Source organism: Pinus tabuliformis, chromosome 3_1 (assembly GCF_031772625.1).
Source record: "Pinus tabuliformis cultivar Carrire ecotype Pingquan chromosome 3_1, CPIR1, whole genome shotgun sequence".
NCBI classification, from domain to species: Eukaryota; Viridiplantae; Streptophyta; class Pinopsida; order Pinales; family Pinaceae; genus Pinus; species Pinus tabuliformis.
This window is the reverse complement of record NC_142301.1, coordinates 715,554,334-715,571,607: the sequence shown is the minus strand read 5'-3', so window position 1 is coordinate 715,571,607 and position 17,274 is coordinate 715,554,334. Positions and strand designations below refer to the sequence as shown.

The following is a 17,274-nucleotide window of genomic DNA, read 5'->3' as shown; positions in this document are numbered from 1 at the left end:
TTGGTTTAGGGAGTTCCTATTTCCACCTCTATAGGTTTATTAATGCACCTGACATGTAGTCTTGGTTTAGGAAGTTCCTATTTCCACCTTTATAGGTTTATTAATGCGCCCTGACATGCACCCTGATAGCCAAATATAACATGCGTGCGATTATAGAGGTGGAAAAAAAAATAAAGCCGTGTTACATCGGACTATCAAGAGCGCATGTCAAGGCGCATTAATAAACCTATAGAAGTAGAAATAAGAACTTCCCTTGGTTTATATGTTGTGTGTTAAGTAATAGCACCACATGCTGCCAGCTATGCATTGGAAAAAAGTATTACCGCGTGGTACAAATCAAATCTGGAGTCGTCAATATTAACGTGTGAAGGAGATTATCCTGCAGAAAGGAACGAAAAGTTTGCTGGCAAGTTACCATTAACGACAAATACCAAGTTGAAATGCACAAACAAAACGGACCGCAATTATCTGATACTGACATCACTGCTTAAGTTGTTGACAATGAGATGGACTCAATAAGAACAGTGGTAGGTGCATAATTGGCAGCTCAAATCCAGAGCAAGAAACTGTGGTGTTGGATTAAGGGACGAGAAACGAATAAATTTTGGCAATATTGATATAAATATGATGAATTAAAAGGGAAAACATGATCTGCACGCAGTGATTGTGCCATTTCCTGCACAGGGTCATGTCAACGCTCTCATGGAATTGGCGCAGCTGTTGGCCATTAGGGGAGTGTTTGTCACTTTCGTCAATACTGAGTGGATACATGAACGCATGGTGGAAGCTTCAAAGAAAGCTAAATCCCTTGTTTCCAAAAGCGATCTGGATTTGGAGCAGCAAGAATGGAAAATTCGTTTTCTGTCAATTCCTGATGGTCTACCGTCCAACCATGGCCGCATCTCCAACACGACAGCGTTACTTCTTTCGCTACAAAAGTTAGGCCCAGCTTTGGAGGACCTCCTAATTACTGCTGCTCATGGAAATTCACAATCGTTTCCACCCATCACATTCATTATCACAGACGCCATCATGTCCTGCACGGAGCAAGTCGCGAGAAATATGAAATTGCCCAGAGTTATCTTCTGGCCTCTATGTGCTGCTGCCTCCATTTCTCAACGCTACGCCAACTTGCTTCTTTCTGAGGGACACATTCCAGTAAATGGTATGTCTTTCTCTTTGCGGTATATATCGAATATAATTTTTTTTTGAACATTTTGTCCGTTGAATTTATTTTCTGAATAATTTGTATTGGAGAAATAGAAAAGTACACCCACAGCAAAGTTGTAAAAAAATCCTAAATATGCCATACATATTCTTTTTTATTTCTCCGTTTCCGTAAATTCAATTTAAACTGGGATAACTATAAATAATTTTAGGTATCCATTTATTTAGGTATTAATTCGAATTGTTTCTTCCGTTAAGGACACAGCGTCGTTTTATTTTTCATTTTAATTATATATTTGGGAATTTTATTTTACAGAATTTATTAACGAAATAAACCTGAAAGATTCATCGCAGGAGCGTTACGTTTTGTGAATTTAATTTCATAGAATTTAACAGTGATATTACAGGTTTCATCTGCAAATTTTTTCCCATTTTTAGATTTTTATTTATTTTATTTTATTTTTGATAAATATTAGTAAAATTTCAACTTTGATGACTACACATCATACTGGGCTGTGCTGTAGAATGAGCTGAAAGGCTGATTGTCTCTCTTCTCAATAACCTTAATTTTAACAATAATAACTATTTTTTTGTTCTTCTAATTAGAAATATATATTTATGTATTCAAAAATTTATTTTGATTTGGAAAAACTATACCAGACACAAAATTTTAATTGTTGAATTGATTCAAGAAGAAAGAGTTATAATCAGAATCATGAAAATAAAAATACTATAACTAAATATTTGATTTCTACAACTAATTTTGAACCAAAAAAACCTACATAATATAAACATCCAAATAGTAAAAACATGATAACTAGAAGACATTTAATTACAGGTACTAGAATCCATGGTGATTCCCATTTGCTTCTCTAGACATACGAGTATTTCATCCATGTGCATGTCTTCCTTGATTTCATTCTTATCAACTAAAACTCTTCCCAAATGGAATTTCAAGTGTCAATAAAAATCAATAGTGTACGTGTACTAGTTGTGCGGCCTCTAGTATGTCATGCATTTGGAACCTAGTCTTCCACCTTTGCCAAAACCTCTATATCAGTGATAGTCCACCTTGCATCAACTAGTTCACGCTTTGTGTGGGCAACTTCCTCTTGAACTGGTTGAGGAATGAGCTCCCCATATCTGGATGTCAAACCCTCAGCCTACATTTGTGCCCTTGAACGCTCACGTTCCTGGTAATATGTCGGGCCTCAACATACCCTTGCTCTATGGGGAGGCATGATGAATGTCAATTGACAAAGCAAGTCAACACTGCCAACAAGTTGCCACGTTAAGCTACGATCAACTGATTATCATTTCTCAAAGAGAATAACGAGAGTGAAGGGGGCTAGGTCTCTTAGGACTGATGAGTCCTTGAGGGCCCCAAATAGTGCAAAGATGCTAGCCAATCAAGAATCCTAAAAGACCTTGAGTAGAGTAGAGTGCAAATTGGTTGAGTTGCTACTAGGGGCAGCAAAGGAGACTAAGTCGTCAACAGATGGACTATTCGAACTACAAGTTGATAAGAAAAATATAATTGCTTGGTTATGCCTCCCTGGACTACTATTTATTGGAGCTCATTTGACAATGAGGGAAACGATAAATTTTAACTTGAGAACCCAGGGTGGATGGAAATTTCACCTCTAATCCTACCTGTCTACCATTAAACCACCCACAAAGCTTGGATTGTGCATAATCCACAAGGAGGGTGAGGGAAACCACTTGTATGATCTAACTCTTCTTTGTATCCTCAAGGAAGATACCCCAAGTTTAGCTAACTCTCACCCTAAATAATTGATGAGGAGGAGGAGAATGCTAGCCTTCACGTGATGGATGTTAAAGAAGAAGAAACCACAAGCTCCGGGTTGATGGATTGCCTCCATTCCTAAGAAGGTACACCAAAGCCACACCTTGTACATTACCAAATAATGATTTCTCGATCATAGTATTATGATTTGAAAACAAATGTCTTCCTCCTACTACCAATTGAAGATTTATTTGGTGTGAGAGCATAGATTGATAGGCTCCCCTTGCTAACTAGTACACATTCCATTTACTTCTCCAGATATGCTCATACTGCTTGCCAACCCCATTAACATAAACTCCTTGTAGGAATTAACTTTTGATACTGCGAGACCATGGAGCATTATGCCAAATGGTGTATTTTGAATGACATATATTAAACACTTAAGCGGGTGTGTAGCTATATCCGGCTAGCCCATGAGCTAGTAGGATGGTAGAAACATGCCTCCCTCGTTTAACTTCTTATTATTATTTAAAATTTTCAATTAATTAATTTTAATTTAATTAATAAATATATTTTCCTATTGTATTAATAAATATTTAATTAGATTCATTAAAAGAAAATGAAAAGAAAAATTTTCTTTTTTTTTTTAAATCTCATGTTTATCTCTAAACTTTATAAAAACATAAATTTAAAATATAAAATGCAATCTAAAACTATTAAATTTAAGATAAAAAATTGTGAGTGAAGTGCCTATTTAGAACATAGTTTCTCCACAAAATATTTAAATAGTAGTAATAGAGAGCTAAAGTTTAGTTCAAAGGTAGTTATACTTTTCTGTTTTTCAATTTAATTAAAAAATGTTGTAAAATGAAATTAAAATAAATTATATATAAAATATTTCCATTGTGAAATGATTTATGGTTTTTTGGACAATATTGTATTGATAAATCAATGTACAGTATTGTAACAAGCCTCCATGGTAAAATAAGTATGAATCTCCATGGTTTAAAATACTTGTTACATGACTTTTAAATGTATATTTATTTAACTCATATATTAATTATTTTAATAGTAATAATAATAAAGTTATTATTTAATTAATTTTTATGTTATTTTACTCTGAATGGGATGACAAATGTGGCAGTGGGTTTGCACTAGACGACGCCACCCAACCTGGAAAATGAGTTAGGGGATGAGGTGCCCGCCCCCAATGAAGTTCAATGCACATAAAACATGAGAATATTGGATATTCAACAAAAGTTTTCATCCTCAATTAGAAGATGAAGACGATAGGTTGTGGTTGGTGAGGAAATATGTTGTATTCATGTGGTGTCAGGAGAGGCAATAATTTCACCCATTTTGTTAAATTCACAACAATGGAATGTTGGAGGCTGGGCTACATACAAAGGGAAGCAAGTGGTGTAGGTTGTGTCCACCCGACTAGTGATTAGTGAATTTAAACAGGGAGCAAGAGGAAGGTGCCTACAAGGTAGTGTTTACAACCCCTTAGTTGGTCTACTTCTTGCATGCAATTGATGTCCTCCTCCAATCAATGTGGCTTCATCGACTACCTGGTATCATTATGTTTATCCCTCCCTTTCCTTCCTTTCAATTAAGTTGGAATTACTATACGAGGCTTTGTGTTGTGTATAAACGAGAGTGTTGGTCTTTTCTTTTTCTATCCTCATTCTCTTGTGATGGTTTATCAAAGTGGAGATTTCCCCTTTTGTTGTTTGAAAATATTAGAGTGAGTTGTTAAGCCCATTCCCCCAGTTCTATTCTAAGTTTTCCATTATCGTCCTCCACCCTATATGACCAGTGTTGGTTCTCATATTGTCTAGAGATTATCTCATGTTGAGTGGAGTTCCATCTTTTTGGTTTTCTAATACTTGTGTTGGGATGTTTTGGCTGGGGAAATTGTAGCTGATAGGTCAATCTGTTGTTGTTCATTTTTAGTTCCTTTTCCTTCTTCCTTGATAAATTATTGGGGTAGAGCCTCAAATTCCTATCTTGTTTAGTGTCTTCCTTCAGTGTTATTAACTCACCCTCTCTACAAATAGAGTTAAAGTTTGTTTGGCATGCATAATTTTGCTTTATCAAAAGGTGGATTTTCAGGTGGTTTATTGACTCTATTGGTGTTGTAAGTTAGGTAAAAATTTTGTGGGTGGTGGAATTTTATAGTCCCTTTCTCACTCCACAGAGACTTTGAGGTTCGGTTCAAGCTGGATATCTTTTGGGCTTGCACCTTTGCAACTCTCACACATGGGATTGAGGCTATTCATTGTCTAGATTCCTTTTCCTAGGAGGACCAACATACCACGAGAACATGATTGGGTTCAAAGAGAGGTTGATTATTATAAGAGTGTGTCCATTAAGGCCACACTTATATGCATCATATATTAGAAGGATTTTCATCTTGGTATTGGGAACTTACACTGGCCAACTTTTAGGAAGGAATCTCTTGATCTAAGGGAGAATCATCCTCTTACTAATCTCTCAAACATGGAGGTGTTGACTGAATGGGGTTTTTGGATCCCATATACAAGAGACACAAACAGTAGGCTCAATCATTACATGCACATTATAGACTTGTGAAAATCATTTGGTTATCATGCACTCTCTTGAACACTTGCATAAGCATCTGAGGGATCTAGATAGAAAAATGAAGAGGATTGATTGACACCTCAGTGTTCCTCTAGTAGCGGGTGAAACAGTGATATTCCTTTAGTAGCGGGAGGCACCCAAGCATCAAGAGGGATCAACTCTCTTGAGATGCAAATCTTTTGAGATGAAAACATATAATGAGCCAAAAATATTTTCATTTCTATGATTATAGAAATTAAGGTGTTGGCAATAAAATCACTAATATGCTAGGTCAAAATAGCAATAAAATAAAAATTTAATCAATGATACATAAAGCTCTAAAGAAAGAGGGAAGAAGTCACCAAAAAAAGAAACAAAGAAATTGCAATATCAAAAGAAGAGTATTAAAGAGGAAATAGTATGTATAGAACAAGCAAAACAAATTCTCAAAGTCAATTTAAGATCCAAAACTCTCCTGATACACCAATGTATGCTCTGCCATTAAATCCTAGGACTAGAGGTAGTTATTTCAAATTATAATGTTGAGATGAACTTTGTTGGACCATTTATGTTATGTATCTAAATGAAATAACTTAATACATAACAACATTTTAGTTTTTTTCGTCTTAGCAACTCAAGTTGTTGGGAGAAAGGGTTGTTCTTCCATCTGCTTGGGTTCAATTCCGAGGTACATGTTTGGCCTATTGTGATGAGGCTAGAAGGATAGGTGCACCCACTAGGTTCATCTCCAAGGGACATGATTGGCTCATTTTGATAAGGCTAGAAGGGTAAACCCTCCCACTGCGAAAGACATGTCTCGATGCTTGCTAAGTCACAATTCATTGCTACATTTGGCTTGTGGACATTCTTACAAACAATAATACATGACTACACAAATGGAGTAAATGCCTTCCACAAAATGATACCATAGAATATCCTAACCAAAACCACTAAGAACCATGTACCATAAATAAACCCCTAGCAACTACCTAAACTATTAGAAGAAGATCAGTTCCTTATTTCTTCATCGCCAAAACTCCACATATAAATAATAAAAAACACTAAATCTGACCATCATATCCAAGATCTTGACATGTCAAAAATATTCCCAACAATGCTTGAATAAGGGGATGGTTGATTAAATGTTCATTGTAGCTTTTCATAATAAAATGTTCCCTCAATTACTTGCTTGCATGATAGAAGAGAATTTTAGGTGATGGCTATGACATACCTCTTTCCATTTATTACATGGATAGGTTTGTTTATTTTGGAACAAGACTTCCAAATTTAATTATCAATAAATATTCAGTAGATGGTATATGGTTGGTATGGATTTAATATTTATGGAATATTTTAAAATATTTTTAGTCATATACACAGATCAAAGGTTGAGATTTATCTCCAAAATAGTTATTACTTTTTTTCCTTTTTAATTAAATTGATTAATTAAAAAACTATCATATGAGTTGGTGTCAGCTAAAATGATTAAAGTTTTTTTGGGTATGCGGTATTGATAAGCCATCGTATTGGGACAAAGTCTATTTAAAATTAAGAATCTCATGAGTGAGGGCGAATCTCCATGATTGAGAATTTTGTTACATGTTTATTTTTTAATGTATAGATTTTTAATTTGTATATTAATTCCTTTTATAATTAATATAGTAATAATTTATATAAAGTTATAATTTAGTTAATTTTTTATTTTTGCCATCTTGAAATGTATCGTAAGTGTTTGGATGTTTATCATGGATTGATGCCTATGGACATTTACCAACATTTAATGCGAATAGGCATGTCTATTTCGGAATAGGCTTTCCAAAATTTTAATTCAATTATATGTAATTATTAGGTGATTGGTAGAGATTTAATCTCAAGGGAATATGATAGAACATTCATATTTGTATTCATAGATTGAGGATTAATATTTATTTCCAAATTAGTTATGTTTTTCTATTTTTTTTTTTTTTTTATCTCAATTTAATTAATAAAAGAAAATGTCATATCAATGTGTCATATTTGGCACGTGGTATTGATAAGCCATGATATTGTATCAAAAGCTATATACATGCTAAGAATTTCTATGTTAAAGTGAGATGAATATCCATGGTTAAGAATATTATTTAAATCATGTATTAATTGTTTTTATAATCAATAATTATAATAAATTAATTTAGATAGTTCTTATTTGTTTTTTGAAAGATGTACGCTGAAGTAAGTGTTTTAACATTGATACCTATTAACATTTACTAGACATTTAATTTATATGGTTGTAATAGTTTATATGAATATATCATCAATAAGTGTTTGTATCCTTATCATGGATTGATACCTATCAACATTTCCCAACCATTTTATTTATATAACTACACTAATATATATATATATATATATTATTTGCATTTTATTTTCTTTGCAATATCCCTTATGTGACATGTCATTTTAAGTAGTTTCTCTGTTTTATTAGTCCCTAGCTAGGTAGGAATCTAGCAATGGATTTACCTATTAACTAGTATTAGTTTTGGACTAAGCATAGTAAGTTATAAAGCTTAAATTTAAAATGATTAAAATATTTTTTATTTTAATTTAAAAATAATTTGTTATCATTTCATTTTCCTAACATTTGTCCCATGTTGTCTATAAAATTTTCTTACCACAAAAACTCACTAATTTTCACAGGAATCACCAATTTTCATGGAATTTCGTAATATAATTATATAAATTGATAAAAGTTAATAGATATATAAATTTATATTATTAACGTGATAGTTAAGAGTCTTCCCAAGCTTTCAACGAAATTGTATCACAGGTTGTTATTTTGTTAATGTAACTGAAAGCCTATTTCTTTCATGTTAATCATGATGCCAAGGGCATCAATCGAATCAAATCATGTGAAAATGATGGAATTATTTCCATTAAGAATTGGTTTAGGTTCAAATAAAAGTATGAAAAGATATTACTGTGCCCTTTGCAATCGACCAAACGGATCTGGTTTCGAGGTATTTTTATGTCCAGACCTTAAAATTTACAGTGCATATGGAGATGAAGGTATTTGAACTTTACTACTAAGCAGTTTGTGGGTTCCTAGGAGCCTTGCATAGTCAAGGTTCCGCAAATGTCTCCTTGACTTTCCATGTTGTGTTATTGTCTGCTACACGAATAGTTTAGGTTCAAATAAAAGTATGAAAAGATATTACTGTGCCTTTTGCAATCGACCAAACGGATCTGGTTTCGAGGTATTTTTATGTCCAGACCTTAAAATTTACAGTGCATATGGAGATGAAGGTATTTGAACTTTACTACTAAGCAGTTTGTGGGTTCCTAGGAGCCTTGCATAGTCAAGGTTCCGCAAATGTCTCCTTGACATTCCATGTTGTGTTATTGTCTGCTACACGAATAGTTAGGATCTACAGTAGCTTCATATAAGCACAAAAATGGCCACAACAATCCTCATCATATGTCTAACTCGATAACTCTGGTTGCCTACTCATCTACAAAGAGGACTTTGTGTCGAACAGTCATGCTTCTCTGAAGGAAAAATTTTAAACTTACAGAAACTCATGCACAATGATTTCCTTGATGGCTTCTCCTCATAGGGTTTTTCTTTGTGTGTCTTCTTTAGGTCTTCCACCTCCGCATGCTCCTTTAATGCCTCGACTTCGTGATTATCGAATTTCATTGCAAAGAGTTAGTGCACAATAAAGTTATATTTTCAATCTTAGCCGCTCCTACTTTAGTATCCTGATTTACATACTGAATCCAAAATATTTTTACCAGACGAAGGCAAGTTGCGTCCTCTCATGATGAAAATATGCAATGCGTTTCGATAACTTTCTTATGCCACTGCACTTCATGAGATTCCAGGATAGAGAGATTTATATATATGAAGAAGATTACAAGAGAAGAAAAGATAGAGGCCCACACTTTGTACTGCTACATATGAAGATAAAATGTTGAAATTCTACCATCAATGATATCAAAACATTAATTCATACTCCAATAAAGTGGTTTTGAATGTTAAGCAGGACTGGAATGTTTTTTATTCTTATTTTTCTTTAGCAATACTTAGTTGCGTTCTTTATGGGGAATGGTGCAAAAATGAATATGTGAGGTTTATGTTTAAAATTCATTGTATCTTTAATATTTTATATAATTATTTATTCATTGATGTGAGTTGTAATATTATATTTTAATTATAATGTGCTTTGTGTCGTTAATGTTTAAAATTTATTGTATTTTAAATATTTTATATGATTATTTATTCATTTTTTTGTGTGTAAGTTTGGACAATTTTTTTCATTCATTTTCAAGAAAAACAAGTAAGTTCTACATCCATATCTATTTGGTTAGGTGGCCTCAACTCACTCATTGGGAAACTAGGTCTATTGGCCACCTTACCGCATTATAAGCCATCTAAAAACAAAAGAGTTTGAGACTATATATCATAGCTACATAGGCCTCATTGTCCTTAATTCTCCTAGTGACGAGATAAGTAAGAAAAAAACATAAAAGTTTGCAAATCATTCATATATACATAGAAAAATGTAAAAATCCATACTATGCAAGTCATGCTACTACTCGTCGGACGAGTTCACGTGTGTTGAGTCTTTTGCACTAGAAGCTGACAATTTGGTCTAAGGGAGGCATGGAAAATACTTGTCTATGCGATCAAGGTAGGCATTTTGTTGTTGAATATGGAATTGAATGAGCTAAAATTCCTTGTGAATTTCCTAGAATTTTGTTTTAGTCTTGGAAGGTCTAGCAGAGGAAGTCGCCAAGGCTCTAGCCATGATATTCTTCCTCAGCCAATAAAGATAAAAAAATTATTGATATTGAGAGGAGTAACCTCTTCAATATCCAGGGTTCGGCATAAGATCCCGCCAGTCCTCCATATCTAGATCCACTATTTTTGCCTATTGATTTAAATCAACTTCCCACTCAAAAATTAGCTGGTGAATTTGTGGTTGAGTGTTGGCATGGTAGGCTGGAGAAGCTTCCCTAGTTAGAAATGAGGTGGATCTATGACCCCGTCCCCTAGTTGGACGTGCTTCGGGTTGGCTTCCTCCTCACCTCTAACCACTATCCTGATTCCTCCTGTGACCTCCCCTTGTCGATTTATCTCTATCAGAGAACAAACTCGCCACTATGAAGCTATGCCAACCATAAAGGTAATGGAATAATCTGAAATCAAAAGCCAAGACTACTAGGTCGGGGAGACAACCTAGCTTAGGGTCATGGCGCAAACAACGAGAGTTCGAATTTGTAGAATTGCAACAACAAAATACAACAACACTATGAGCATGAAGACTATAAACCATATGTTTCACCGTGATAATGAACACTACGATAATGAACAGGGTTTGTCGAAATAGGACTTTCACGGCAACCCATGGCTCCTTGAGCATTCTTGGAGCAAGACCTAGTGTCCATTCAGGATTTTCCTTTCCAAGGAATCCCCTTTTCATATTAGGTAACAGGTACATCAAAGGTACTAAATAATAGACAAAATCCCCCATGCAAGAAGTGCACACCGAATTCCATTTTTCAAACCAAAAATGCATGCACATCCTAGGAAGAAAAATCCCATAACAGACATATATACTTCTATTATATTCAGAGAACCCATCAGAGTAAACTATTCTTGCCTCCCTAATTTCATGAAAGGTTTCCTTTTTAACCAAAGACATCATCTCAAATACACGCCTCCAACGAGGTATTAGAGTGTAGAGAATCTCAAGGATAAGGGCATGAATGAAACACACAGAGTTAACATACCTGCAACTGTTGTCCGCTGGGAAGAGGGTGAAGCCATTTTCCCCTGGATGGCTAACCTTTTCAGATGCCTTCACGAGCAACCTCGAGATTGCAATCGAACTTGAAACAATACCTCCAAACCAACTTAGGCTTGCTGCAAAAGATCCCGATAATAAGATATCTCATTGATCACTCCATTCCCATTTAATGTCTATCATGCACTTTGCCACCTTGCACTTGAACGCGAGTGTGCAAGGGCCGGCAATCAACCACCCACTGTCCTTTCCCATTACTCGTCTAGCCATGGCACGGATCCCATCAGTGTCCGGTTATCGTCTCTCACCCCAACTAGGGAGATTATTTATTCATTTAAATATATAGATGTGAGTTGTAATATTATATTTTAATGTTTTATTTATAACGCTAAAAGTAAAATTTGGTTATTACATGGAGGAAGATATGATAGAGGTCCACACTTTGTCTTGCTAGATATGAACATAAAATGTTGAAATTCTATGGTATCATATGTACTAGATTTGAATATTTTTTCCTATTTTTTTCTTTTGTAATATTTAACTCTCTTTGTGCTTTTATGTTTAAAAATTTATATATTATTTATTATTTGAATTTTAACATTTTAAGTAAAATTTGTTTTCTAAATTTTATTATTATTATTATTTATTTAATACAGGAATTTTCAATTAGGGAATTGGAACAATTAGGGAATTGTCAATCTACCATTGAGTCATTGCAAATGCAACTAGGTCATCACAAATTAAAAGCAGAAAATTTTTTATTTATTTTTAAAATAAGTAAATTACAATTTAACTAAAATATTCTTTTATATAACGTGCATACACAATGTGAAATATCACAGCTAAATAAATTATATTGTCCTTACTGATATCTAATTTAACAATTTTTCCCTCTTTTATATATATATATATATGGTTAATGGGCTTTGACAATTTTTGTCTCTTTTACTTTTATATATATATATGAAAGATTGTGTTGCATTTAGCAACACTCGTTATTCAATGTTTTTAGAAATGATTTAAGTAGTTTCATGTGTTATTAGTCAATGTTTTTAGAAATGGTAGTATTCTATCTTTAAATCTCACCTCTTCTGTAACCATAAACCATAATAGAAATAGTTCCAGTAATATTTTTGTTATAATTTTTTTCCTAAATTTTATTTATTAATTTAGTTTTCTTTTTTAAATCAATGTTAAAATGTTATCAAAATTAGCTTTCCATTATTTCAGGATAGAAAATATAATAATATTAATAATAATAAGTTCATATATTATCTTTATAAATTTAATTATTATTGGTAATTATTTTAAAATAAAAATAAGTTTATTAAAAATGATTTATTATTGAAAATAAAAAATTTAGAAAAAATTGTATAGAGAATTTGAAAATTAGATCTTCATAAGCTATAAATTTGAAAATTCATGATTAAAGATTTACACACCTTTATTTCTAATTTATTAATTTATTATTTTCAAACTTACCATCTTTGAAAATGATTAAAGTGTAAAAATCTTTATTCCAAAATTATTTTTTATTAATCTCTTCTTTAATCCTTCTAAAAAATAAAATTTTGATTAAAAAACTATTAATTTCTATTTATTAACTTGGTAGGTCAACAAAGTTATTTATTATTACTTTCATCTTCGATGGTCTTATAAAGTGAGTTTTGGGTGACTTAAGGATACAAAATTATCAATCTTCTTCTATTAGACTTATCCAGATTTTAAAAAACATAAATTTATTTAATTAATATTAATGGCTTATTAAATTTAAAATTAAAATAAATTTATAAAAAATTGATTGATTATTACTCTTACCTTTAATTTTTCATGTTTACAGCTATCTTTTTGGGATTTATATATCTACGATGTATATCGAGCTAATCCTCGTAGAAACCTAAATGCTTTTCATTTGCTCTGCAAAGATAACGATTATACTTTCTTTGTCACTTGTTCAGTAAGGGAACCCAGAAATCAAGAAAAACTCATCACTTGCCTTCCGGGCAACATCCCACCGTTGAAGCCAACCGACCTGATTTACCGGAAAGCAGACCACGATCCGGCGGGCATTCGTTTAAATATCTTTCTTTACGAATCACAGAAGCAAAGCAAAGGCGACTATGTATTAGTGAACACGTTCGAGGAACTCGAAGGAAGGGATGCAATAACAGCACTCTATTTGAATGGCTGTCCTGCTTTGGCCATTGGACCTCTTTTTCTTCCCAATTTTTTACAGGGAAGGTGTTCGTGCAGCAGTCTGTTGGAGGAGGAGGAGAGCTGCCTCACATGGATCGATTTGCAACAACCGCGATCATTAATATACGTTTCCTTTGGGAGCATGGCTGCGAAATCCCAGCAACAGCTAGAACAGCTAGCGCTAGGGCTAGAGGGCAGCGGACAACCTTTCTTGTGGGTTCTTTGGTTGGATATATCAGCAGGCCAGGTTGCGATTTTACCCGACGGCTTTGAAGAACGAACAAAGGAGGGGCACTGTTTGTGAGGTGGGCACCACAGTCAAAAGTACTTGCCCATGTCTCAGTGGGATTGTTCCTCACACACGGCGGACGGAACTCTACCTTGGAGGCGGCAGTTCCCGTAGTGGGATTCCCATATACTGCTGATCAGTTCCTTAACTGCAGATTCGCCAAGGACGTGTGGAAAATCGGCCTAGTTTTCCAGGATGTGGAGGTAGATAACCACAAGGTGGTCATGAAAGAAGAGGTGGAGGATGTTATCAGGAGAATGAGGACAACACCGGAAGGAAAGAAGATGAGAGACAACGTTCTCAGGCTGAAGGAGTCGTCAACGAAGGCAGTCCTCCCCGGAGGATCTTCTTCCCTGAATTTAAACACTTTCGTAAAAGACATGATGACGATGAGTAAAGCAGTCCAATCCGAAAATGAAACCATGTGACTCGGTTTTCAGAATATGCCATAAAAATACATGGAGATTTGAGAATAAGGTGATGATCACTATCAAAATTTGTGCTGACTCTTTGGATACCTCTCCCGTTTCCTAGACGAACAGGGATGGGGAGGGCTTTAAAACCTCTCATGTTTCACTCACCTCTGTGTTCACTGGGTGAATGCCCGTAATATTCTTCTTAACAAAGGAATTTTGTGGCTTTTGAAAAATATATTTTTAACATTTTTTTCTTGTTAATAGACATTTTATGTTATATATATGGCTCACATAAATGTTATGATTAGCCTCACTGTAAATAAATTCATTAATTTTAAGGCTTTCTTAGTTTTCCATTACATGATGTAGTAAATATTCCAACTCTCCTGTATCATATGGAGATACCATGGTAAAAATTTTAAATAGGGAGATTTATTTTTTAGTCATGAGATTTTTAATTTTAAATAGGTTTTGTTGTAATATCAAGGTTTAATATTATGATTTTTTTGTTGTAATATTATGAGTTGATATTATGGTTGATCAATATTGTATGCTAAAAAAGTTTTAGGTTATGAAACTTGTATATATTATATTTTTTAATTAATTAATTTAATTAAAAAATAAAAAAGACAATTATTATTTTTGATTTGTGTATATTACTAGAAATATTCTAAAATATTTTTTATAGATTAGACTCATATCATCTACCTAATAATTATTATTGATAAGTAAATAAAAATTATTAAATTAAAATTTTGGAAATCTTGTTTCAAAATAAACACCCATACCAACTTAGTTAATAGAAATAAATGCGTCATATCCATCACCTAAAATGTTATCTTATCATGCAAGCAAATACTTGAGATGTTATTTTTCGTGCAAGTAGTTCATGAAAAATTTTATTATTCAAAAGTTACAATGAAAGTTTAATCAACCTCCCCTTTTTTGACATGTCAAAATCTTGGATATGACTATGAGAACCAATGCTTTTTTATTTTTATTATTTGTAGGTGGAGTTTTGGTGATGAAGAAATTAGAAATTGATCTTTTTTTTCAATATGTTAGGTAGTTATTAGCTGTTTACTTAAAGGTTTGCTTCTGAGTAGTTTTGGTGAGGATATTCTATGACATCTTTAGGTGGAACACATTTACTCTAGTTGTATAGGCATGTATTATTGTTTGTAAGAATGTCTACAAGTCAAATACAGCAATGACTTGTGACTTAGCAATTGTTGAGAAACATCCTTCATAGTAAGGGTGCTTACACTCTAGCTTTATCACAATGGGCCAAACATGTCCCTTGGATTTGAACCCAGTGGGCACCCCTACCCTTTTAGCCTCATCACAATGAAGTGAACCCAACTAGATGGAAGAACACACCTAGCTCCCAACAACTCAAGCTGCTAAGACAAGATAAACTAGAATGTTGTTATGTATTAAGTTCTTTTCATTAGACACTTAAAATAATGGTCCAACAAAGTTTATCTCAACATTATAATTTTAAATAACTACATCTAATCCTACAATAGCCAACATTAATGTATGAAAAGAGCTTTGAGATCTTAAATTGAATTTGAGAATTTTGTTTTGTTAATTCTATATATGTTATTTCCTCTTTAATACTCTTTATGTCCTCTTTAATACTCTTCATTTGACATTGTAATTTCTCATAATTTATTTTACTTCTCATCTTTCTCTTTAGAGCTCTATATACCATTATTTAGATTTTTATTTTTCTTGTTATTTTGACCTATCAATAATTTCATTATCAATGCCTTATTTTTGGGTCATTATATGTCTACTATTTTCCAAAACTTAATTCTTTTGCTTTTTAAACTAATCATTCCCTCATCTACTTTGCCACTAAAAGTTAAACCACGTCTCCACTTCTTTCTTTGCGTTTACCTAATTTTTCAAACCATCAATTTGATAGGTGACTCAAAAATTTACCCCCATCCATATATGAATACATAAAATTATAGGAAACATAAGAAGTTAGTGATTCTTGGTTGAGACTCCAAAATGAATATAACACTATGCCACACTCACAATACTAAAATTTTAAAATGAAACTTCAAGATAAGCATAAACTCCTCTATAATGGAGTTTTGGATTTACTAGAAAAAGCTCATCTTTGTTTTCAATCACAACATCTCATCTTACATTGTACACACTTAACCATAAACATTGAAATATAAAATATTTCTTCATTAGACAAAAAAATAACCCCTTCCACTCTTACATCCCTCAACTTTATCTTAAATTATCATTATTTATAATTATAAAAATAATTAACATATTAAAAAATATATATACATTAATAATAATAAAAAAAATTAAACACATATTAAACTAAATATGAATTTTAATTATTTAAAATAAATTTTAAAGTATCTAGTCAAATTGTATAAAGTATACAACTGTTTCCGACTAATCTATACCGAACTTTTTAATAAAATTGATTTAAAAATTATGACTTCAAATGTCAAAATACGATTAGCCTGTCCCGTTGCTTTCCGAAACAAAGAAACGATCCAGTCGTAAAATTCTAAATCCAACCGACAGATGACAAAAGTGGGAGGGTGACTAAAGTTCAGAGGATTTTGCTGGGTAAGAGGAAAATGGTATGCTATTAAAATAGTCAATAGGTACAGAGAGCAGGGATAGAAATTGAGGTACAGAGAGCAGGGATAGAAATTGACAGGCAAATTATTTGTTAGGAAATTATTCTGGTTAAGAGAAAAATGGTATGCTATTAAAGTAGTCAATAAGCATAGAGAGCAGGGATAAGCATAGAGAGGAGGGATAGAAATTGACAGGCAAATTATTTGTTATGAAATTATTTATTATAAGGTGATTTGTCTGTTAAATATAGATATGAAATTTGTAAAATTGTAAATTTTTTTATTGAATACTAGTGGGAAATGCGAAAATGTTCATCATATTTAAAACGTGTATTTGTTTTGTAATTCTAACCTTACTAAAAAATACAATAAAAATGAATAAAAATGAATAAGTCTACGTTAGAAAGTAGATTCCTGTAGCAATGGTCCTTATTAGCCACCGGAAAGAAAGGTGGGCGAAGTGTAT

The 17,274-nt window shown here is 32.9% G+C and overlaps 1 protein-coding gene across 1 annotated transcript; it reads left to right on the top strand.

Annotated features, from left to right (window-relative positions):
* Positions 1-398: 398 nt before the first annotated feature.
* LOC149189257 ((R)-mandelonitrile beta-glucosyltransferase-like) lies at positions 399-14,504 on the top strand. The gene is made up of 2 exons (XM_089413176.1): positions 399-1,165; positions 13,242-14,504. Exons 1-2 carry the CDS (start codon positions 703-705, stop codon positions 13,781-13,783), a joined length of 1,005 nt encoding a protein of 334 aa, XP_089269302.1. The 5' UTR covers positions 399-702; the 3' UTR covers positions 13,784-14,504.
* Positions 14,505-17,274: the final 2,770 nt, after the last annotated feature.